Source organism: Lygodium microphyllum, chromosome 24 (assembly GCF_053477565.2).
Source record: "Lygodium microphyllum isolate KBCC chromosome 24, Lygodium_microphyllum_v1.1.10, whole genome shotgun sequence".
NCBI lineage: Eukaryota > Viridiplantae > Streptophyta > Polypodiopsida > Schizaeales > Lygodiaceae > Lygodium > Lygodium microphyllum.
In genome coordinates this window covers 125,952,025-125,977,796 of record NC_141158.1, presented here as the reverse complement: position 1 = coordinate 125,977,796, position 25,772 = coordinate 125,952,025, and the positions used below count along the sequence as shown (strand labels likewise).

Sequence of the window (25,772 nt, the reverse complement as noted above, 5' to 3'; positions counted from 1 at the left end):
GAAAAAATATATAGGTTTTATTTGGGTAGGTTTTGTCCACATCAATAGATAGCGTTCATATCAAATACACATGTTGAGTGTTACTAGCTAGAGGAAGCATCACAATTCCTATAAGGAAAATTTATTTTGACAAGGTTTCATCCAATAAGCAACACACACATGGAATTATGTGTAGTTGCAAAGGATTACAAGGCCTTCTAGGATTTTGCATTATATGTGGGCTTAGATCTTGAGGCTATTTGATGTTTGTACATTGGCACTCTTGTGGCATAAGTGATGCTATTCATTTGTCACTATTCATGTGTCACTCCTATTATTTCCTTATTTGGGAAGTGCATTTTCACATGCTTGATTATGTGTAGTAGAAGACATCCTTGTGTACTGATTAGATAGGCTTGCCAAACCATTTGGTACCATCATGTCACTATGAACTATGTTTTGTGTGTGTGCGCGCGTGCTCGTGCACATGGATGCATATGAAACAAAAGTACTTTTCCAATCATATATTTTTACTAATTAGTATCTATCTTTGAGCAATTCTATATTGGAGGTTACATAGCCATATGATCCACATGCATGCATATGTGCATGTGCACGCACGCACGCACACGCACACGCCGACACACATGCGCACGCATGCACACACGCACACACATGCACACACGCACATACACGCACGCACGCACACACACGCACACACGCGCGTGCACACACCAGCCCACACACACACACCTGCACACATGAACACACATGCACACGCGCGCGCGCGTGCACACACACACACACACACACACACACACACACACACACACACACACACACACACGCATGCACGCACACACACACACCACATGCACGCACACACGCATGCATGCACGTGCATGTGCGCGTGCGCACACGCGTGCACACACACACACACACACACACACACACACACACACACACACACACACACACACACACACACACACACACACACACACACACACACACACATGCATGCATGCACATGCATATGTGTACAAAGTATTAATAAACTTTGCTACATGTGACAAATTGAACCACACCCTCTAAATGTGTCTACAACTATAAGAAAATTCCGGTGGATCAATGTTAATAAAGTAGAATATGGAAAATGTTACAGGGCTAAATGAAAACATACTACTATAGATTGATGATGGAAATAATACAAAGCCTTTGTTATTTCAACATATACTGCAACTAAGAGGTTTCTTGAGAAGCCTATTTTAACTTGATGTTAAAAGTGTTGCATTTTCACACTTTGAAACAATAGCATAATTGTCTAGGAATTCTTTTATAAAACAATGCCAAAGTATATCTACCATGTGAATAGATAGGTAGTACAATATCCTAATGTTCTAAGCTTGTGTTGGCCGAGTGTTAGCCTTTTAGCTTAAGGCTTCACTTTCATGGCACCATGATTGATACATTAAGAATTATTACTTTATTTGCACGACTGGGTGGTTTAAGTACACAAAAAGGTAATGGCAGTAAACATCCTCTAGAATCACGGCAATGTTGATGTGAGGCATTCACAAATCTTACACCACATATTTGAGAAACCAATAATAAAAGGAAGTTTGAATAATATGGAGGACAAGGCACACAATGAGTATGGAGACAAAAGAGCATCTTTTGTTGTTTCAAGAGAAAGATCACAATGCATTACAATTCTCCTCTTTGAGATTATAATGCCTCTTGGAGTGATTAATAATACTACTATCGCACAAGTTTTTTTTTCTTTCCAAGCTCTTGAAGTAAATACGTGGTAGTATTACAACAATAGTCACAAGTGGTTTCAATAATGGGTTTTGAAAGGAGTATAACGCTTTAGATCTTGGACAATTCCAGCCATGGAGCCAATCCCTGCAGCAAGAGAAACGAGGAAACAACCAATACTAAGGGTTTGCAAGGCTATCCACTTAGGTGTCCACCTCACAACCTTCATTTGGGCAATGTGCATGGCCAATGGAAAGTACACTGTGAGTGGCCAAAAGGCTAGTGCACCCAATAGGCCCACTATGTCATTGAAAAAGGGCAAAAGCATGGCCACTATAGTAGTAAACACAACAAATACGGCCCTCCACAAGATCTTAAATGCATTTAGCTTGTAGGTCTTGTTTGCAAAGGGTAGGCTTAATGTGTATTCATGGGTGACAATGTCACTCTTGGGCCACCTTGTGAATGCCCATGTCTCAACAAATGCAAATATAGGTTGACAAAACACCTGCACACATGGAAAACTCTTTTTCAAAAATAAACATGAATATATTGCTCTCAGTACGAAAATCATTTTAATGGAATAATCAACTCTTTCAATATGAGCTTTTTAATTTTGCAAAATAAATATCTCACACTCACCTGATATGCACCAACTAGATGAATTATTATGCATATGTTTGCAATATCTATCAACCAATAAGGATTATAAAAGCCAAATCCTGTTAGAAGGTTTCCAGGAGCAGCATTTCCTAGTGCTGCATATCCAATACATCCAACTGATGCATAATAGGTAGTAGTAACCAAAATTCCTAAAAGGCTTGCTTTCTTCATTGTTTTGTTCTCTGGAGGAGATGACTTTACAGTGTCCTTTAAAAAATAAATCACATCATTAGGATACTTGACATACTTAATCCAAACATGAGCATTTCTTTTTAGCTTAAACATGTGAAGAAAATATATACACATGCAAATTGGTAGAACTACTTCTAGATGTTTTCAACATGCATGCTATCACATGTGTAGTAAGCCTAGCTAAAAGCCAGCAAAATTAATCTCTAATATTTGAAAGAAAAGCTCCAAAGCACATATGATGTGTCTAGAGTCACATAGTTGAGCCCATAAAACCTATTCATGGTGCATCTCAATATGATGCTTATGCATGCTAGCATATGGATCAAGGAGGCCAAAATGAAAATCGATTTGGCATGTATCATGCAATGGGTGGGTTAAGTTTATAGTGTTAAAGGGGGAAATTTTAAGCATGGCATGTTCTTGATTTGATCCTATGATCAAGAAACATCTAAGCATTACATTCCAATTGCACATTGTTGAAGGGCTTACTTGAATCTCAATTAGAATCATGCTGAAAGAGTAGGCAAAGGCAATGTTCCCAAGTGCTTGGAAGACAGACCATGTCTTTTCACTTGAAGATATTGAGTGAATACTGACTCCTGTTGTTGTTCCAGCAATGTGACCCTTCTCTGCCATTTAAGGAACATCAAAGTTTGAGTTTTTTAAATTGCATGAACATGTTTATGAAGGTCTCTTATAGTTAACAAGTGTACCTATTGTTTTGCTTATAGCCAAACCAAGTCCGATTGATGAATAAGAGAAAGACATAACCGCTGCAACAATGGATAACCACCATATCCTATCAAAGTTTGGGATCATAGAGAGAAATATTTGGAAGACTCCAAATAAGGCCATGTAGAGATTGTTGGACACATGGCATGGAGCATCATGGCCTTGAGTGTGGAAACAATCTGAACGCTTGACTGCTCTGTAAAAATATCAACAATCATTGACATGAGATGATAAAGACTATCGAATCTTAGTCAACCTTTGAAATGGAGCAAGAGGACCCTTTAAAAGAGAAAGGGTGCTTACACCATACTGATTGAAGCAGTGATTGTGTAGCCAATGGCTGTACCAATGAGATTAATGTATTGAATGAAACCACAAACCCATATTTGCATCCCACCTGAAAAGTGCAACATGGTGAGCAACTAAGAAAAATGTTACATGGAGTGTTGCCCTAGTAATGTTACTAAAATTAAAACACCGTCCCATATTTGCATCTCATTTCATTTGTTTTTAGCTCATGCTAGAGCCTTACATTAAGTGCATGTAAAAGCATTAGTAATGCATGGTATGAATATGGAGAGTTTTCATTAAAATTTCAGAGTTGAAAAATAAAGTTTAGAGAATTGAAAAGTTTTGGGATACTCAGTTGATGAGGCTAGTTAGTGTGTTGCAAAAAAAAAAAAAAAAAAAAAAACACACACACACACACACACACACACACACACACACATGAGGGCTTAATCTTAAATGTTGTTGTACTTGCTATCAAATGGAGGTTTATCCTTTAGAAGAGTGAGGAATGAACTTTTTCCTTTGGGATAAGGACATACATAGGATGAGCTTAGGATAAGAGCATTATTATACCCTACTAATCTCTTTGCAAAGAGATTTTTCTAAGTCATTTTAGTTCAAAAATATGGGTTTCCCTTCAAATTCGAGCACATAACACATAAAGAGATGCATGGACATACAAAAAAAGGTAGATGCATGCTAATAAGGAGTAGCTTCTCAAAAACTAGTAGTTGAAAAATATAATATTTTCCAAATCAATTTGTGTTTAATTAGGAATTCTTGTTAGTAGGGTGTAAAGATGATGCCCCCCCCTTGCCTCCTTGTCCCCAAAAAGCAAAATGCACCATGCCCCAATTTAGTGACAATTTTGCACCAAAAGATGCATGCTTTAAAGCCACTTGGGAAGAAAAGGAAAAGAATGGGGGAAAGTTAAATGACATTTATTCTATTGGCCCCTTTATCATATGAGAAAATTGGAATTGAGTTAAATAGGCTAAACAAAAAAGAAACATTGTTCATTCCCTTCTTTTGTGAACCCTTAGTTCATAACTTGGTCTAGTAGAAATATTGAAATGCCCCAAAACATCTTTATTTGAATGCCAAATGATGTGTATATTTCAATTATTTTAAGGAAAATTTATGTAACTCACCTGAAAAAACAAACAAAGAATGGGGGAGACTTACATGATAGTGTGAATACGCCCCTTTATCATATGAGAAACTTATGGGATTTGAGCTAGATTAGGGTAAATACGAAACCAAGATATTTCCAGGTCTACTTGGTTCAAAAAATATCAAAATGCCTCAAAAAAGCTTATTCGAATCTTATTTTGTAACAATGTATATGGTTAGTTGACAAAAAAGTAGGTAACTCACTAGCCAAAAAAGAGAGGAGGTTGGCCCCTTCATCCTATGATCAGAAACTTAATTGGATCTGAGCCACATGTGCTGAATAAAAGAGAGACAGACACGTTCCACGATCATTTCTTTTTTTCTTTGTGTGTTAAAAAAAAAAAAAATTTGGTGGGTTTTGTGATTTGTGGGAGAAAAAAGGTGAGCAAGGGTACCCACCCAAATGGGCGCGGACGGCGGCCATGTAAGTGTAGTTGCGGGTGCCGGAGTCAGGCCCCGGACACCGGTAGCAGTCGGCCAGCAGGACGGAGGTGTAGTAGGTGACCACCGAGAAGCCCAGCAGGATGGGCGGGCCCGCCACCCACCCCAGCTGCGCGATGCTCCACGCCAGCGACAGCACCCCCGACCCGATCACCGCCGTGATGACGTGTGCCGACGCCGTCCACACGTTGCCTTCGCAAACCACCCCCCACCACCACAAAAAAGGAAGACACAGAAAAAGGGTACGTCAAAACTGGGAAATTTGTTTTAGCCTTTGCCCAGAAGAACGTTTTATATCTTTTGCTTATAAATCAACTTTCTTTTTCAGAATTTTCTTGCATCGCTTTTTCGCCTTTATCACCATCACTGTACATCTTATATGCCCCCATCATCATCATATCATCATCATCGGGCCGACATTCTAGTAGCATCGCACAGCTTTTCATGTGGGCCCCGAGGGATGGGTTCATGCTGCCATTGTGGGCACACAAGCCCTTTGCATGAATCAGGGTACACCACATCACATCCCATGAGGGGCGGCCCAACCCTCCACATGTACATCCTAGAAGCCTTTTTCTCATCCCTCCTAATCAAATCTTTCGATATGTATGTATCTCACACTCCCAAGCCTTAAGTAGACCATGTAGGCCACATGAAACAAATTATCGCTGCAATTAGGCATTATATGCCACTCCTCCCTACTTCAGATCGTGAAGTCAACATCATGTGGGGTGTTCATGGGTACAATATAGATAGTTGTCCTCAACTAAGGTGGAAGCAACATGAAATTTGTCGCTACAAGTATTTGACTAGTGAGGGGAATGGCCAAGAAAAAAAGACGATGAGTGAAATGCCAATCCCAATAACCAAATAGTTGATCACCTGTGGGGGAAAGCATTTTGTTTCAAGTGAGCCTAGAGTAGAAGCAAATTGCGACATGTAATGACAAATCACGACCATCGATCAACCGCATAGGGATATTAGGTTTCATGGTTGGGAACTAATCCAAAATCTAACTCACCCACTACACGAGAGAAAAAGGGCTTAGTAGGCCGGTTCCTATAACATGAGAGAAAAAGTGATTCTATCAGGTAATTCCATATTTTCAACGTGCTGGCTTACCATATAAAATTTATAAGGGGAGAGGGTGAAATTTTATAAACACACAAGTGCCCATCGATTCTATGGTTTTTCCACATTGGCTGTTGAAATTTGATATGTTAGAAGGGGAAATTTGCACTTCTGAAGTTTAAGTACTCAGACACGCAAGAAACGACTCGCGTCTGCTAGTAATTTGGAAAGGGGTAAGAATTTCCAAAAAGTAGGCAGAAATAATTTTGTGCATGTGGCTCAACATTAATAACTCACTTTCGCATTCAAGAAAATTAAATTAGTAATTTACCTGTCCTGCAAAGGCGGCCGTCGTCATCGTGCAGGTTGTCGTGATGAAGAGGGACTATATTGTTGCTGTCGACGTTGAAGTGGCCAAATTCTACATCGACTTTCCTCATTAGGGAACCATCCCGGCTAATACTAGCAATATGGTTAATGCTATCCTGACTATAAGATGATAAATTGAAGCTATCGCCACCACCAATTGTGGTGGCAGCTGTGCTGTGCATGTTGGGAGAGGAATCCACGCCAAGCACCCTGGCCATAATATTGCCCGAACGGGAAAGTATAATAAATGAAGATATTAGCAGCCGCTGACGTTTCTGGATGGCGGCTGTGATGATCGGCCGGAGGCTGGCTCACGGAGTGGAAAGTCTGTTTACACTCTCCCGTTGTTGCGGCTGCGCCAATATTATACCGGATTGGGAAATAAGTATCCAATACGCTGGTTAAACGGTACAGTAATTAAGCATGTGCAGTAATTTGGTATGCTGAAGGGAATCTGCTAAGAGTTCATGGATGGAATAGTTAATCACTAGCAGCAAAAATACTGGTTAAGTACCGATACTACACCGGCGATTAAGTGAGTTGGCAATATGTGACGAGCGCTAATAAGTAGGTCTATAGTATCATGAAGCGTGCTGCAGCTGGTAACTAGTTGAGAGGTGCTAGCTGAGAGGAATAGGTTGATAATCACCTGAACTTCGGGATAATGCAGCTGTGTACTAGACAAAATCAAAGCAGCTGTAGTCTGACCCCGTTTGTGTGTGTGTGTGTGAGAAAGTGAGGAGTTGTGGCTAAAGGAATGATGCCAGTTGGGCCGAGGCAGCAAGCAAAACTGCAAACTAAGCAGTGAAGCAAAAGCTAGAGGAGCCAACAGGCTCGTTATATAGAAACAGAGAGAGAGAGAGAGAGAGAGAGAGAGAGCGGTCTTCCCGGATATTAGTTAAAGTCACAGGGGCTTAAGGCTTAAGCGGAAGATAGATGTTGGCAACTTGGCAATCGTAGCTGGGTTGACGCCCTTCAAACCTTACACAATTCACCATCGCTTGCCTCTTTACACCTTTACCTATTACATTATACTTGGGGGTCCACTTTCGCGTTTTGCAATTGTCTTTATCGCTTCAGCTTTTAGAGACTCTTGGAAACCGCACCCCTTTATCTCTCGAGTTTCAAGTCTACGGACTACAACTTGTTTGGACGTGACTATCTCGGCTCAACTGCCTAACCCTAGGGGGGTGTGCTTGTGCCTAGTCCCGGCCTAATTATTATTTGTAGTCCCGTGTCACCTTGTACCATCTTATCCCATGCAAATCCAATATTGAACCCGTGACCCAATACTCAACAACATAGTTTTATCTCTACTAGGCTATATCCAGTTAGGCTTTGAGAACACGCATGCACGTGCAGGGACACACCATGCACATGTGCACACTCTCAATGTGTGTGTGTGTGTGCATATGTGTGTGTGTGTTAGCAAACTTTGCATAGCACATCAAGTTTAAACCCATTTTTGGTGCACATCAATGAGTGCGTTGATCCTAACTCTACTACACAATCTAAGTATTGGCAAAAGGAGTTAGGACCTATGATGATTTCGAACTTTTGTTGCCTCATGTGACCTAACCATGGAAAGGAGTTGTGTTAAGTAACATTAACATAGATCAATATAGAGGGCAATGAGGTGTCACGCCGTCTCACCATGGTTAGACATTATGTCATCTCATAATCATTGTACCAACAAATATATAAGCTATAGTATTGGTCCACATAAATGCACACAAATCTTTTTGACTTGCAAAGTAAAATCCATTTTCCCAAAGTGCAAATTGTGATCCATTTCTTTATACTATAAGGTGCACATTTATATTATTAGGGGGTAAGTATAGGTAAGTTATTTGCTATGATTTTTGTCTCATGTATCTTCTTTATATTTGTGCTCATGTATGTATGGGGTGATTCTATACATGATAAAGGAGCCAATTGTGTGACACAAGCATAGTGTGAAGGCATAATATTAGTTCTTATAATGTGACTATAGAAACGTGAGGTACTAGATTTGGTCCCCAATAATACCACTGATCAAAGTCAAGAAGGAATATGGTGTCACATTTCAACATGAAAGCTAAACTCACTCTCACTTTTTCCCTTTGTTTACTACCTAGCCCACCCTCAAAATAGGGGAATTGCTTTATACTACCAGTTTTCTTTGTAGATGTGAGGCAACCAACATCTCAAACAAGCACAATGGTGATAAAAATAGTAAAGCGTAATTGCCTTTCTTTTCACCCATATATCATTTTAGTCTAGTTGCATAAAATTCGTTGCTTTTTCAACCAACCATTTCTAGATTCAAATATCATAAGTTGTTTCTTTGTTGCATGTCCTTACTTGCAATGGTTGCAATTCAACCCTAACATAAAGATCATAACCTTAAGGAGGAAAATGTTGAGCTAGCTCCAACTAGGCTCTCACTTTGAGAACCTCCCTCTCTCTCTCTGTCTCTCTCTCCCTCCCTCCCTCCCTCCCTCCCCCCCCTCTCTCTCTCTCTCTCTCTCTCTCTCTCTCTCTCTCTCTCTCTCTCTCTCTCTCTCTCTCTCTCTCTCTCTCTCTCTCTCTCTCTCTCTCTCTCTCTCTCTCTCTCTCTCTCTCTCTCTCTCTCTCTCTCTACCCCCAAAAACCTTTTGTGTTTGTGCACAAGTGTGTGCATGCACACTAAGTAGCTCAAAAAAGGCATTTTAAGCTTACTCAAAATTTAGTTATAATCACAAGAATATAGTCTACATCTCCACAAGCATATTGTTTTCTAGATCATTTAACTAGAAATCTCCTTAGAATTTGGAACTCGTACAATTGAAAAGGTGTACTAGAAAGCCCTTAATATCATCCTAATCTTCTTTATAATGACTAAGATTCGTAAATAGTGTGTAGATCTTGTGATTTTTTTCAACCTATAACTCTCAAATAAAGTTGTACTGAAATAATCATGATTCATGAATAGTATGTAAATCTTGTAATTGGTTTCAACATATGATTTCTGAACTAGCTGACAAAAAGTTGACAATTAAGTTTAACTCCTAGAATGTACAAGCTCATAGACAATGGTTTGGCATAAAATTTAATATAACCTATCCTAGATATTAATATTTGGTAGCTTACCAATTCTATCAAGAGGAATTATGTACCATTTGACAAGTTCTTGATTGATAAATAATTTTCTCATAGTTTTAAAAATAGCATAGATCCATTTTGTAGCAAAGACTTTGTTTCACTCAATCAAAATAGTGTGACAATGCAAATCATGTCCATGGATGCATACATGTTGATGCATGCAATTAACATTGTGAGGTATAGTTTCTTCTAAGTTACTAGAATAAAGACCTTTGGAGGGATTCAATAGTTCATACTTAGGGTAAAACAACAAAGAGGTGACAAGTCTTGAAATTTGATCAATGGATTAGTTTGTTACCTTCATGTTTCAAATCAAGTTACCTTTTTTCCACCAAAAATATTTATTATGCTACACAAATTATTTCTGCCAACTTGTCTTATCACCTTAATGTGAAATCAAGTTCAATGTCTTATAAGAGATAGAATACACAACTCATTTATAGGCAACATCAAATAAGCCTAGTTATAACATAGTGATTAGTAGCTACACTTATTCATTACAAGCATTATCCTTAGGTGTTATGATGCATTTTAACCACCGAGTATATATAAATAAATTTCTTTTTATGATCATTTGGATACTTATTATCAAATTGGTCAAAGGTTGTTTTGCATAATGTTTAGATAGTGTTGAAAACAAGATGTAGATTCTCGAGACTTTCTCATGCTTCCTTGAGAGGTTGTTTTGCATAATGTTTAGATAGTGTTGAAAACAAGATGTAGATTCTAGAGACCTTCTCATGCTTCCTTGAGAGGTGTTTTATCTAGAATGCCACTTTATATTCAAAATGTTTTAACCAATAGATAACATGTAATACCTTAAGTGGAAGATTCATATTGACATAGTTAGTGAACATAAGTCACAATGGGAGAAATATCTTCCATTATTGGAGTTTCCTTACAACAATACAGTGCACTCATCCACAGGGAAAGCTCCAAATGAAATAGTACAGGGTAAAGTGATTCCTCCTCCAATTATTCTCACTAAAGATAAGATTTTTGCTGCTGATGAGTTTGCTTCAGATTTAAAAACCGCAATGGATCAAGTTCGAGCCACTATCAAAATTTCCCAAGAGCGACAAAAGAAGCAAGCAGATAAATGAAGAATACCTTTGGCTTTTGAAAAAGGTCAATATGTCTTGCTAAAGTTTGATAAAAGCAGGCTCAAACAAGGTTCTGGTCAAAATTCATATTTTCCAAAGCTCTCCAGTAGATACTTTGGACCCTTCAAAGTGATTGAGAAAATAAATGAAGTTTCTTATCGACTTGAGCTTCCTACTCATTGGAAAATACACAACGCTTTTCATGTAAGTTTGCTAAAACCTTACATAGGACTAGAACCAAAGGAACCCATTACTGAAGATCCCCCAGAAGTTGAAGAAATAGAGCAACTCTTGGAACCTGAAAAGATTTTGTTTCTCAAGGATCGAACCACGAGAAGTGGCCTTGTGACACGAAAATTCTTACTAAAATTCAAGAATCTACCCACAACAGATGCACAGTGGGTAGATGAAAAATTCATGAAGCATTACCCAAATATTCTACAGCAATATCAAGAAGCTTTTCAGCTAAGGACAGCTGAATAAAAGCCAGAGAGCTGTCACAACTCTATAGAAACAGAATTTGTATCCTTTTTCATTAATTTGTCTATATAATGATTTATTAAATTTATTTCCTTTGCACTAATTAGATATAAAGAAAAGTGCATTGGAGCTGGCCACTGACGAGTGGTCACAGGTTATGGTGGACCCACGCGGTGGGTTAGAGAAAAGATAGTTCACACTTCCACCTATATGGCCCGATTGGGCGCCTGTGACTAGAACTCACGCATATCAGGGTTAGACTCGCACACAAAAAGGATTGATGCCTTGAAGTGTGGGCTAGATCCACCAGAACAGACAGTTACAATCAACAAGATGGCATGATCATGAAATGCTTGTATAATATGCATGTGTGGGCTGAAAGCTTGAAATGCACATTTGTTTGCATAGGAAAGTCACATGAAGATTCGGATACCATTTTTGCGATCGCAAAAATGGTATCCGAATCTTCATGTGACTTTCCTATGCAAACAAATGTGCATTTCAAGCTTTCAGCCCACACATCGCAAAAATGGTATCCGAATCTTCATGTGACTTTCCTATGCAAAGAAATGTGCATTTCAAGCTTTCAGCCCACACATGCATATTATACAAGCATTTCATGATCATGCCATCTTATTGATTGTAACTGTCTATTCTGGTGGATCTAGCCCACACTTCAAGGCATCAATCCTTTTTGTGTGCGAGTCTAACCCTGATATGCGTGAGTTCTAGTCACAGGCGCCCAATCGGGCCATATAGGTGGAAGTGTGAACTATCTTTTCTCTAACCCATCGCGTGGGTCCACCATAACCTGTGACCACTCATCAGTGGCCAGCTCCAATGCACTTTTCTTTATATCTAATTAGTGCAAAGGAAATAAATTTAATAAATCATTATATAGACAAATTAATGAAAAAGGATACAAATTCTGTTTCTATAGAGTTGTGACAGCCCTCTGGCTTTTATTCAGCTGTCCTCAGCTGAAAAGCTTCTTGATATTGCTGTAGAATATTTGGGTAATGCTTCATGAATTTTTCATCTACCCACTGTGCATCTGTTGTGGGTAGATTCTTGAATTTTAGTAAGAATTTTCGTGTCACAAGGCCACTTCTCGTGGTTCGATCCTTGAGAAACAAAATCTTTTCAGGTTCCAAGAGTTGCTCTGTTTCTTCAACTTCTGGGGGATCTTCAGTAATGGGTTCCTTTGGTTCTAGTCCTATGTAAGGTTTTAGCAAACTTACATGAAAAGCGTTGTGTATTTTCCAATGAGCAGGAAGCTCAAGTCGATAAGAAACTTCATTTATTTTCTCAATCACTTTGAAGGGTCCAAAGTATCTACTGGAGAGCTTTGGAAAAGATGAATTTTGACCAGAACCTTGTTTGAGCCTGCTTTTATCAAACTTTAGCAAGACATATTGACCTTTTTCAAAAGCCAAAGGTATTCTTCGTTTATCTGCTTGCTTCTTTTGCCGCTCTTGGGAAATTTTGATAGTGGCTCGAACTTGATCCATTGCGGTTTTTAAATCTGAAGCAAACTCATCAGCAGCAAAAATCTTATCTTTAGTGAGAATAATTGGAGGAGGAATCACTTTACCCTGTACTATTTCATTTGGAGCTTTCCCTGTGGATGAGTGCACTGTATTGTTGTAAGGAAACTCCAATAATGGAAGATATTTCTCCCATTGTGACTTATGTTCACTAACATAAGCTTTCAACATATCCAAAAGAGTGAGATTCATCACCTCTGTTTGGCCATCAGTTTGAGGATGAAAAGCTGAGGAGAACTTTAAAGTGGTTCCCAAATTCTCAAATAAAGCACGCCAAAAGTTACTTGTGAATTTGGAGTCTCTATCTGAAATGATCTCAAAAGGCATACCATGTAATCTGAAGATATGTTGAATGAAAAGTCTTGCAGCTTGTGCGGATTTCAATGTTTTATGACATGGAATAAAATGTGATTGTTTGCTGAATCTATCAATTATGACCCAAATCATATCATGACCTTGAGGTGTTCTTGGAATACCTGAGATGAAATCCATTGTGATAGAATCCCATGGATCTTTGGGAACTGGAAGAGGTTGCAACAATCCTGGAATCTTCTGCCTATCATATTTGGATTTTTGGCATACCAGACAAGCCTCAATGAAGTTATGTGTATCTTTTCGTAATGTTGGCCAATAAAAGTAGCGCTCAATTGCACTTAGAGTGGCTGCCCTCCCTCTATGACCTGCATAAGCGGGTTCATGACTTTCTTTAAGCACCTTTTGTCGAACAGGAAGAGTGACACAAAAGCGATTGTTCATGAGAAGGTAACCATCTTTGATGGAATAATCTGGATGAGAACCTCCTTGCTATAAATTTGACCAAATTGCTGCAAAATTAGTATCTTCATCATAAGTATTTTTCATCGTTTGGAAATCTTCATGATGAGCCACTATAATAGTTGCAATGCGAGGCACTCTAGAAAGTGCATCAACAACTACATTTTGTTTCCCTGGAGTGTACATAATTTGAAAATGAAACATAGACGAGAAATTTTCCCATCTTGCATGTTTCTCCTGCAAATGCTTTTGAGTCTTGAAATACTTCAAGCTTTGATGATCAGTTTTAATAAGGAATTCATTGCCTAAAAGATAATGTTTCCATATCTTTAAAGCATGAACCACTGCTAAGAGCTCCTTTTCATGAATGCCATACCTTATCTCCACATCATTTAGACGGCGGCTTTCAAAGGCTACGGCATGGCCTTCTTGATTTAGCACTGCACCAATACAATCACCGCAAGCATCTGCTTCCACCACAAATGGTTTTACCAGATCTGGAATGATAAGAACAGGTCCAGAAGTAAGAGCTGTTTTCAGCCTTGTGAAGGCTGCCTTCTCTTTTTCCTTCCATTGGAAAGAGATCTTCTTCTTTGTAAGGTCATGAAGTGGAGAAGCCATATGTGCAAAATGCTTGATGAAGCGGCGGTAATAAGAACATAAGCCAAGAAACGATCCCACCTCATGTACATCACGAAGATGAGGCCATTCTTGGATTATCCTGATCTTTTCAGGATCCATCTGAATCCCTTCTAAAGAGATGACATGACCAAGGTAATTTATTTAATGCATGAAAAATTCACTCTTTTTACCATTTACCAAGAGTTGATTTTGTTGTAGTAATTGTAGAACAATTTCCAAGTGTTGATGATGCTCCTCTTCATTCTTGCTAAAGACAAGAATATCATCAAAGAAAGTACCGACATATTGTCGATGCTCTCTAAAGATGCGCTCCATCATTCGATTAAGATGGCTGGTGCATTGGTTAATCCGAAAGGAACCACCAAGAATTCATAAAGACCGTATGAAGTGCGGAAAGCAGTTTTGTGTACATCTTGTGGTATTACCCTAATTTGATAATAACCACTCTTTAAATCAATGCGGCTGAAAACCTTTGAGCCTCCTAGACGATCCAAAATGTCGTCAATTCTGGGAATAGGAAACCGATTCTTCACGGTGATTTTGTTGAGGGCTCGATAATCAATGCACATCCTGAATGTGCCATCTTTCTTTTGAACAAGAAGAACCGGTGAACAAAATGGTGAGCTACTTGGCCTAATTAGCCCACGGTTGAGTAGGTCTTCGACTTGCTTTCTGATTTCTTCTTGTTGAGGATGGCTCACACGGTATGGTGCTATATTAGGAGGAGAACTGCCCGGGATAATATCAATATGATGGTCTTCTGGCCTTTCTGGGGGAAGCTGATAAGGAAGATCTTCCAAAAAACAATCTTTATACTTTTCCAAGAGCTGAAGTTGCTCTTGGTTTTCAGCATTCATATTATCTTTTACATCAGTGACATAAAGCAGACAACATTGAACACAATCCTTGATTGCTCTAGAGACTTGCATATGGCTTACCATAGGTATGGTGTCTCCAGAAACTCCAGCTTGGATCTCGTACTTCTTGCCTTTGTTGGTGAGTTCTACCTTCTTTTTCTGAGAGAAGATGGTTGAATCTACTCTATGATTCCAGGGCATGCCAAGAATCACATCGCAACCATCAAGGTCTCCGATACAGAAGGTATCTTCGTCACTGTAGCCTTGAATTTGAAACTTGAGCTTGCCAATGTAGGGTATCACAGTCTTCATTGTGTCACCTTCATCAACATTTAAAGCTTGGCGAACTTCTACCGGAGTGTCCATCTCTTCATTCTTTAATCCAAGCTCTTTAGCTAATTGCAAGGAAATAATATTTTCATTCGCCCCAAGATCTATCAAGAATAGTGCTTGCTTACCTTGCAACTGTCCCCAAGCTTTTAATAATTTGCGCGTCTCTGGAGTGTGAGTTGTGTTTGCAACTACATCACTGATAGCATTGATTTTCACTGGTGACTTAGGCTTGTTGTCAGAAACCTTGCTTTGTCCCTTGTTTGGACATTGCTTCGCTATGTGGCCTGTTTGTCCACATTTAAAGCACTTCCCTTCTTTCATGAAGCGTTGCTTTTCTTCTTCGGAAAATTGCTTTGCTTGTGGGTATAGATTGGAGCGAAATTGAGGAGCATTAGGAGGTGCATAGGGCTTCATCTTCTTTTGATTTGATGGCTGCTTTTGCCACTGTTTTTGTCCTTCATTTGGGGCTGAATACTCCTCATCATCAGCTACTCTCTTCTTATCATTCTTTTGGAATGATTTGTTGCCATTGTGCTCCATTTCCCATGTCTCAGCATGGTCAATGAGTTCCCTGAGACTAGAACAATGATAATGATTAAGAGCAGTACGAAGTTTAAAATGCAAGCCTCCGTGAAACTTCCTATGCTTTTCCGAACTGCTGATCTTCTTGAAATGTTGGACCTTCAAAAGTAGCTCCCAAAATCTCTTGGTATAGTCACCAAGTGACTTATTTTTCCTTTGCCAAAGCCGATCCCATTCCATTTTTACATCTCTTTTGAAATGAACAGGAAGAAATTGGCTTTGTATCAGGCGAACAAAGGACCGCCATGATTTTGGGGCAGCATGATCATATTCCAACCCCGTTCACCAAGTATGGGCTAAGTCGGTTAAATGTAAAGTTGCAAACTTAATCTTTTCTTTTTCTTTATACTTGTCACGACCATACAAAATTTGAAATTGACGAATAAACTTCAGAAGAAGATCAGGATTTCGGGAACCATCATACATACTGAACTACATCTTCTTTTCAAGTTGAGATAGTGACTTAGTCTTCTTCTTCCTCTTATGCCTTCGCGTCCATGCCCGGATCTTGAGGTTGAAGATGATGAAGTGCTTGATGGGGATGAAGATGGAGACGAGGGTGAAGAATGTCGACGCCTTTGACGATGATGAGGTCTTCCACGAGAAGGGTGTGACTCTTCGTTACTAGAAGAGGGTCCATCAGAATAGGCACCAGATGACTTTGAAGAAGAGGATGAGCTTCGACGCGATCTCTTTCTTTGTCTTGAAGTAGAATGGGACTGCCTCTTAGAAGTAGTTGGACTTCTTGATCGGCTCCTTTCATTGGTATGGCTTTGTCTCCTTGAAGTAGATGGGCTTCTTTCCTTGAATTCTTTGGGATTCTCAACTTTTTCTAGTTTGAGAAGTTGCTCACGAATTTGCTGATTCTCCTCTCTAAGACTTTGAATGGCTTGAAGGATAGCACTCGATTGATCCATTGAGACTAAAGAAAAAAAAATATGCTCATGCACTCAATGCAAGGGCTGAAAACAAACAAACTTATAGTTGTAAGCACTACCAGTGTTGGGGGTGAGGACCGAGCCAAAGCTCTGATACCACTGTAAACGCCCCGAACAACGTAGTATGCTTAACAATTATGATATTTGCTTGTTTTCAAGATTTAATAGAAAAGATAATGAACACTTAAAGCAGAAAATGAAAATTACTCACAAAATTACAGCCATAAAAATGTAAAAGTAATGGAGACAAGATTGAGAGTTGAAGATGGGCAACCCCCCCGAAGGAATGTATTTCTGCTCAACCCAAGTCCCCTAGGGAAGAGCTCAGTTACAATCAACCTGAGAGTGAGAAGAAGTAATTCTCACTCTCACAAGATCATGCAAAGATGTACAAACACACATGCATTATCTATTATGCAATGATAAGAACTGATTTCTTTACATTATGAGAGAAGAAAAAGGGGAATTCAGCCTTTCTCCATCGTTGATCAGCAGTGCAGGGATAGATCTTGCTTCTTGTAGCTAAAATGGAAGAAAGAGCTCAAGAAGGAGGTGCTGTAATGAATTTACAGGCTTGCTGTCTTGTAAAACAGCAGTGATAGAAGAGGGAATATGGAAGAATTTGATAATGGAGAAGTGGGGGATGATGATGGGGATGGATAGGGTAAGTTTCTGGCTATTTGTGGGTGCTGTACATGAGTTTACAGCAAATAAAAATGATGCTGAATGAAGAAAAACGAGCTCTTATTTATAGGAGAGGGAAGAGCTAGTACAAAAGGGGAAAGTGGAGTAGCACAAGACAAGTGTCCAGCCACATGTCATGAGATGTGACAAGTGGTGGGACACTTGGAAACTTGTGTGACAAGTGTCTTGACACTTGTCTCTTCTCTATGGCCTTCCTTTTTGGGTTGAATATTGTCAAGAATAGAAACAACCAAATTTAGTAAGCACAGTCAGAGTACAGAACTTACTATTTTTAGAATGATATCCCTATTTTTTAGGACTAGCATTTTTAGGCTAATTCGAGGCTCCTAAAATTTAGGGACCCCCCATATGGGTGTCATATGAAATCTTTTTCCGTGTACATCGCAAAAATGGTATTCGAATCTTCATGTGACTTTCCTATGCAAAGAAATGTGCATTTCAAGCTTTCAGCCCACACATGCATATTATACAAGCATTTCATGATCATGCCATCTTGTTGATTGTAACTGTCTGTTCTGGTGGATCTAGCCCACACTTCAAGGCATCAATCCTTTTTGTGTGCGAGTCTAACCCTGATATGCGTGAGTTCTAGTCACAGGCGCCCAATCGGGCCATATAGGTGGAAGTGTGAACTATCTTTTCTCTAATCCACCGCGTGGGTCCACCATAACCTGTGACCACTCATCAGTGGCCAGCTCCAATGCACTTTTCTTTATATCTAATTAGTGCAAAGGAAATAAATTTAATAAATCATTATATAGACAAATTAATGAAAAAGGATACAAATTCTGTTTCTATAGAGTTGTGACTGTAGTATGCTTAACAATTATGATATTTGCTTGTTTTCGAGATTTAATAGAAAAGAGAATGAACACTTAAAGCTGAAAATGAAAATTACTCATAAAATTACAGCCATAAAAATGTAAAAGTAATGGAGACAAGATTGAGGGTTGAAGATGGGCAACCCCCCCCCGAAGGAATGTATTTCTGCTCAACCCAATTCCCTTAGGGAAGAGCTCAGTTATAATCAACCTGAGAGTGAGAAGAAGTAATTCTCACTCTCATAAGATCATGCAAAGATGTACAAACACACATGCATTATCTATTATGCAATGATAAGAACTGATTTCTTTACAGTATGAGAGAAGAAAAAGGGGAATTCAGCCTTTCTCCATAGTTGATCAGCAGTACAGGGATAGAGCTTGCTTCTTGTAGCTAAAATGGAAGAAAGAGCTCAAGAAGGAGGTGTTGTAATGAATTTACAGGCTTGCTGTCTTGTAAAACAGCAGTGATAGAAGAGGGAATATGGAGGAATTTGATAATGGAGAAGTGGGGGATGATGATGGGGATGGATGGGGCCAGTTTCTGGCTATCTATGGGTGCTGTACATGAGTTTACAGCAAAGAAAAATGATGTTGAATGAAGAAAAACGAGCTCTTATTTATAGGAGAGGGGAGAGCTAGTACAAAAGGGGAAAGTGGAGTAGCACAAGACAAGTGTCCAGCCACATGTCATGAGATGTGACAAGTGGTGGGACACTTGGAAACTTGTGTGACAAGTGTCTTGACACTTGTCTCTTCTCTATGGCCTTCCTTTTTGGGTTGAATACTGTCAAGAATAGAAACAACCAAATTTAGTAAGCACAGTCAGAGTACAGAACTTACTATTTTTAGAATGACATCCCTATTTTTTAGGACTAGCATTTTTAGGCTAATTTGAGGCTCCTAAAATTTAGGGATCTCCTAAAATTTAGGGATCTCCTAGAATTTAGGGACCCCCCCCCAAATATGGGTATCATATGAAAGCTTTTTCCGTGTACATCGCAAAAATGGTATCCGAATCTTCATGTGACTTTCCTATGCAAAGAAATGTGCATTTCAAGCTTTCAGCCCACACATGCACATTATACAAGCATTTCATGATCATGCCATCTTGTTGATTGTGACTGTCTGTTCTGGTGGATCTAGCCCACACTTCAAGGCATCAATCCTTTCTGTGTGCGAGTCTAACCCTGATATGCGTGAGTTCTAGTCACAGGCGCCCAATCGGGTCATATAGGTGGAAGTGTGAACTATCTTTTCTCTAACCCACCGTGTGGGTCCACCATAACCTGTGACCACTCATCAGTGGCCAGCTCCAATGCACTTTTCTTTATATCTAATTAGTGCAAAGGAAATAAATTTAATAAATCATTATATAGATAAATTAATGAAAAAGGATACAAATTCTGTTTCTATAGAGTTGTGACAGCCCTTTGGCTTTTATTCAGCTGTCCTTAGCTGAAAATCTTCTTGATATTGTTGTAGAATATTTGGGTAATCCTTCATGAATTTTTCATCTACCCACTGTGCATCTGTGGTGGGTAGATTCTTGAATTTTAGCAAGAATTTTTGTGTCACAAGGCCACTTCTCGTGGTTCCATCCTTGAGAAACAAAATCTTTTCAGGTTCCAAGAGTTGCTCTGTTTCTTCAACTTCTGGGGGATCTTCAGTAATGGGTTCCTTTGGTTCTGGTCCTATGTAAGGTTTTAGCAAACTTACATGAAAAGCATTGTGTATTTTCCAATGAGTAGGAAGCTCAAGTCGATAAGAAACTTCATTTATTTTCTCAATCACTTTGAAGGGTCCAAAGTATCTACTGGAGAGCTTTGGAAAAGATGAATTTTGACCAGAACCTTGTCTGAGCCTGCTTTTATCGAACTTTAGCAAGACATATTGACCTTTTTCAAAAGCCAAAGGTCTTCTTCGTTTATCTGCTTGCTTCTTTTGTCGCTGTTGCGCAACTTTGATAGTGGCTCGAACTTGATCCATTGTTGTTTTTAAATCTGAAGCAAACTCATCAGCAGCAAAAATCTTATCTTTAGTGCGAATAATTGGAGGAGGAATCACTTTACCCTGTACTATTTCATTTGGAGCTTTCCCTGTGTATGAGTGCACTGTATTGTTGTAAGCAAACTCCAATAATGGAAGATATTTCTCCCATTGTGACTTATGTTCACTAACATAAGCTTTCAACATATCCAAAAGAGTGAGATTCATCACCTCTGTTTGGCCGTCAGTTTGAGGATGAAAAGCTGAGGAGAACTTTAAAGTGGTTCCCAAATTCTCAAATAAAGCACGCCAAAAGTTACTTGTGAATTTGGAGTCTCTATCTGAAATGATCTCAGAAGGCATACCATGTAATCTGAAGATATGTTGAATGAAAAGTCTTGCAGCTTGTGCGGATTTCAATGTTTTATGACATGGAATAAAATGTGATTGTTTGCTGAATCTATCAATTATGACCCAAATCATATCATGACCTTGAGGTGTTCTTGGAATACCTGAGATGAAATCCATTGTGATAGATTCCCATAGATCTTTGGGCACTGGAAGAGGTTGCAACAATCCTGGAATCTTCTGCCTATCATATTTGGGTTTTTGGCATACCAGACAAGCCTCAATGAAGTTATGTGTATCTTTTCGTAATGTTGGCCAATAAAAGTAGCGCTCAATTGCACTTAGAGTGGCTGCCCTCCCTCTATGCCCTGCATAAGGGGGTTCATGACTTTCTTTAAGCACCTTTTGTCGAACAGGAAGAGTGACACAAAGGCGATTGTTCATGAAAAGGTAACCATCTTTGATGGAATAATCTGGATGAGAACCTCCTTGCTGTAAATTTGACCAAATTGCTGCAAAATCAGTATCTTCATCATAAGTATTCTTCATCGTTTGAAAATCTTCATGATGAGCCACTGTAATAGTTGCAATGCGAGGCACTCTAGAAAGTGCATCAGCAACTACATTTTGTTTCCCTGGAGTGTACATAATTTGAAAATGAAACATAGACAAGAAATTTTCCCATCTTGCATGTTTCTCCTGCAAATGCTTTTGAGTCTTGAAATACTTCAAGCTTTGATGATCAGTTTTAATAAGGAATTCATTGCCTAAAAGATAATGTTTCCATATCTTTAAAGCATGAACCACTGCTAAGAGCTCCTTTTCATGAATGCCATACCTTATCTCCACATCATTTAGACGGCGGCTTTCAAAGGCTACGGCATGGCCTTCTTGATTTAGCACTGCACCAATACAATCACCGCAAGCATCTGCTTCCACCACAAATGGTTTTACCAGATCTGGAATGATAAGAACAGGTCCAGAAGTAAGAGCTGTTTTCAGCCTTGTGAAGGCTGCCTTCTCTTTTTCCTTCCATTGGAAAGAGATCTTCTTCTTTGTAAGGTCATGAAGTGGAGAAGCCATATGTGCAAAATGCTTGATGAAGCGGCGGTAATAAGAACATAAGCCAAGAAACGATTGCACCTCATGTACATCACGAAGATGAGGCCATTCTTGGATTATCCTGATCTTTTCAGGATCCATCTGAATCCCTTCTAAAGAGATGACATGCCCAAGGTAATTTATTTAATGCATGAAAAATTCACTCTTTTTACCATTTACCAAGAGTTGATTTTGTTGTAGTAATTGTAGAACAATTTCCAAGTGTTGATGATGCTCCTCTTCATTCTTGCTAAAGACAAGAATATCATCAAAGAAAGTACCGACATATTGTCGATGCTCTCTAAAGATGCGCTCCATCATTCGATTAAGATGGCTGGTGCATTGGTTAATCCGAAAGGAACCACCAAGAATTCATAAAGACCGTATGAAGTGCGGAAAGCAGTTTTGTGTACATCTTGTGGTATTACCCTAATTTGATGATAACCACTCTTTAAATCAATGCGGCTGAAAACCTTTGAGCCTCCTAGACGATCCAAAATGTCGTCAATTCTGGGAATAGGAAACCGATTCTTCACGGTGATTTTGTTGAGGGCTCGATAATCAATGCACATCCTGAATGTGCCATCTTTCTTTTGAACAAGAGGAACCGGTGAACAAAATGGTGAGCTACTTGGCCTAATTAGCCCATGGTTGAGTAGGTCTTCGACTTGCTTTCTGATTTCTTCTTGTTGAGAACGGCTCACACGGTATGGTGCTATATAAGGAGGAGAACTGCCCGGGATAATATCAATATGATGGTCTTCTGGCCTTTTTGGGGGAAGCTGGTAAGGAAGATCTTCCAAAAAACAATCTTTATACTTTTCCAAGAGCTGAAGTTGCTCTTGGTTTTCAGCATTCATATTATCTTTTACATCAGTGACATAAAGCAGACAACATTGAACACAATCCTTAATTGCTCTAGAGACTTGCATATGGCTTACCATAGGTATGGTGTCTCCAGAAACTCCAGCTTGGATCTCGTACTTCTTGCCTTTGTTGGTGAGTTCTACCTTCTTTTTCTAAGAGAAGATGGTTGAATCTATTCTATGATTCCAGGGCATGCCAAGAATCACATCGCAACCATCAAGGTCTCCGATACAGAAGGTATCTTCGTCACTGTAGCCTTGAATTTGAAACTTCAGCTTGCCAATGTAGGGTATCACAGTCTTCATTGTGTCACCTTCATCAACATTTAAAGCTTGGCGAGCTTCTACCGGAGTGTCCATCTCTTCATTCTTTAATCCAAGCTCTTTAGCTAATTGCAAGGAAATAATATTTTCATTCGCCCCAAGATCTATCAAGAATAGTGCTTGCTTACCTTGCAACTGTCCCCAAGCTTTTAATAATTTGCGCTTCTCTGGAGTGTGAGCTGTGTTTGCAACTACATCACTGATAGCATTGATTTTCACTGGCGACTTAGGATTGTTGTCAGAAACCTTGCTTTGTCCCTTGTTTGGACATTGCTTCGCTATGTGGCCTGTTTGTCCACATTTAAAGCACTTCCCTTCTTTCATGAAGCGTTGCTTTTCTTCTTCGGAAAATTGCTTTGCTTGTGGGTATAGATTGGAGCGAAATTGAGGAGCATTAGGAGGTGCATAGGGCTTCATCTTCTTTTGATTTGATGGCTGCTTTTGCCACTGTTTTTGTCCTTCATTTGGGGCTGAATACTCCTCATCATCAGCTACTCTCTTCTTATCATTCTTTTGGAATGATTTGTTGCCATTGTGCTCCATTTCCCATGTCTCAGCATGGTCAATGAGTTCCCTGAGACTAGAACAATGATAATGATTAAGAGCAGTACGAAATTTAAAATGCAAACCTCCTTGAGACTTCCTAAGCTTTTCCGAACTGCTGATCTTCTTGAAATGTTGGACCTTCAAAAGTAGCTCCCAAAATCTCTTGGTATAGTCACCAAGTGACTCATTTTTCCTTTGCCAAAGCCGATCCCATTCCATTTTTACATCTCTTTTGAAATGAACAGGAAGAAATTGGCTTTGTATCAGGCGAACAAAGGACCGCCATGATTTTGGGGCAGCATGATCATATTCCAACCCCGTTCACCAAGTATGGGCTAAGTCGGTTAAATGTAAAGTTGCAAACTTAATCTTTTCTTTTTCTTTATACTTGTCACGACCATACAAAATTTGAAATTGACGAATAAACTTCAGAAGAAGATCAGGATTTCGGGAACCATCATACATACTGAACTTGATCTTCTTTTCAAGTTGAGATAGTGACTTAGTCTTCTTCTTCTTCTTATGCCTTCGTCCATGCTCGGATATTGAGGTTGAAGATGATGAAGTGCTTGATGGGGATGAAGATGGAGACGAGGGTGAAGAATGTCGACGCCTTTGACGATGATGAGGTCTTCCACGAGAAGGGTGTGACTCTTCATTACTAGAAGAGGATCCATCAGAAGAGGCGCCAGATGACTTTGAAGAAGAGGATGAGCTTCGACGCGATCTCTTTCTTTGTCTTGAAGTAGAATGGGACTGCCTCTTAGAAGTAGTTGGACTTCTTGATCGGCTCCTTTCATTGGTATGGCTTTGTCTCCTTGAAGTAGATGGGCTTCTTTTCTTGAATTCTTTGGGATTCTCAACTTTTTCTAGTTTGAGAAGTTGCTCACGAATTTGCTGATTCTCCTCTCTAAGACTTTGAATGGCTTGAAGGATAGCACTCGATTGATCCATTCAGACTAAAGAAAAAAAAAAATGCTCATGCACTCAATGCAAGAGCTGAAAACAAACAAACTTATAGTTGTAAGCACTACCAGTGTTGGGGGTGAGGACCGAGCCAAAGCTCTGATACCACTGTAAACGCCCCGAACAACGTAGTATGCTTAACAATTATGATATTTGCTTGTTTTCGAGATTTAATATAAAAGAGAATGAACACTTAAAGTTGAAAATGAAAATTACTCACAAAATTATAGCCATGAAAATGTAAAAGTAATGGAGACAAGATTGAGGGTTGAAGATGGGCAACCCCCCCCCCCCCCCCCCCCCCCCCGAAGGAATGTATTTCTGCTCAACCCAAGTCCCTTAGGGAAGAGCTCAGTTACAATCAACCTGAGAGTGAGAAGAAGTAATTCTCACTCTTACAAGATCATGCAAAGATGTACAAACACACATGCATTATCTATTATGCAATGATAAGAACTGATTTCTTTACAGTATGAGAGAAGAAAAAGGGGAATTCAGCCTTTCTCCATCGTTGATCAGCAGTACATGGATAGAGCTTGCTTCTTGTAGCTAAAATGGAAGAAAGAGCTCAAGAAGGAGGTGCTGTAATGAATTTACAGGCTTGCTGTCTTGTAAAACAGCAGTGATAAAAGAGGGAATATGGAGGAATTTGATAATGGAGAAGTGGGGGATGATGATGGGGATGGATGGGGCCAGTTTCTGGCTATCTGTGGGTGCTGTACATGAGTTTACAGCAAAGAAAAATGATGTTGAATGAAGAAAAACGAGCTCTTATTTATAGGAGAGGGGAGAGCTAGTACAAAAGGGGAAAGTGGAGTAGCACAAGACAAGTGTCCAGCCACATGTCATGAGATGTGACAAGTGGTGGGACACTGGGAAACTTGTGTGACAAGTGTCTTGACACTTGTCTCTTCTCTATGGCCTTCCTTTTTGGGTTGAATACTGTCAAGAATAGAAACAACCAAATTTAGTAAGCACAGTCAGAGTACAAAACTTACTATTTTTAGAATGATATCCCTATTTTTTAGGACTAGTATTTTTAGGCTAATTCGAGG

The 25,772-nt window shown here is 39.4% G+C and overlaps 1 protein-coding gene across 3 annotated transcripts; it reads right to left on the bottom strand.

The window, feature by feature from the left end:
- Positions 1-1,636: 1,636 nt before the first annotated feature.
- Positions 1,637-7,600, bottom strand: LOC148015624 (amino acid permease 4-like). Of its 3 annotated transcripts, XM_087666083.1 has the most exons (8): positions 7,322-7,576; positions 6,635-7,025; positions 5,191-5,424; positions 3,631-3,724; positions 3,309-3,523; positions 3,085-3,224; positions 2,383-2,610; positions 1,637-2,248 (listed from the first exon to the last, which is right to left on the bottom strand). In XM_087666083.1, exons 2-8 carry the CDS (start codon positions 6,888-6,890, stop codon positions 1,820-1,822), a joined length of 1,596 nt encoding a protein of 531 aa, XP_087522209.1. In that variant the 5' UTR covers positions 6,891-7,025; positions 7,322-7,576; the 3' UTR covers positions 1,637-1,819. The 3 variants fall into 3 exon arrangements, with proteins under 3 accessions (XP_087522209.1, XP_087522208.1, XP_087522210.1); XM_087666082.1 differs by having other exon boundaries at positions 6,635-7,576; XM_087666084.1 differs by lacking the exon at positions 5,191-5,424 and having other exon boundaries at positions 6,635-7,600.
- Between the last annotated feature and the right edge of the window lie 18,172 nt (positions 7,601-25,772).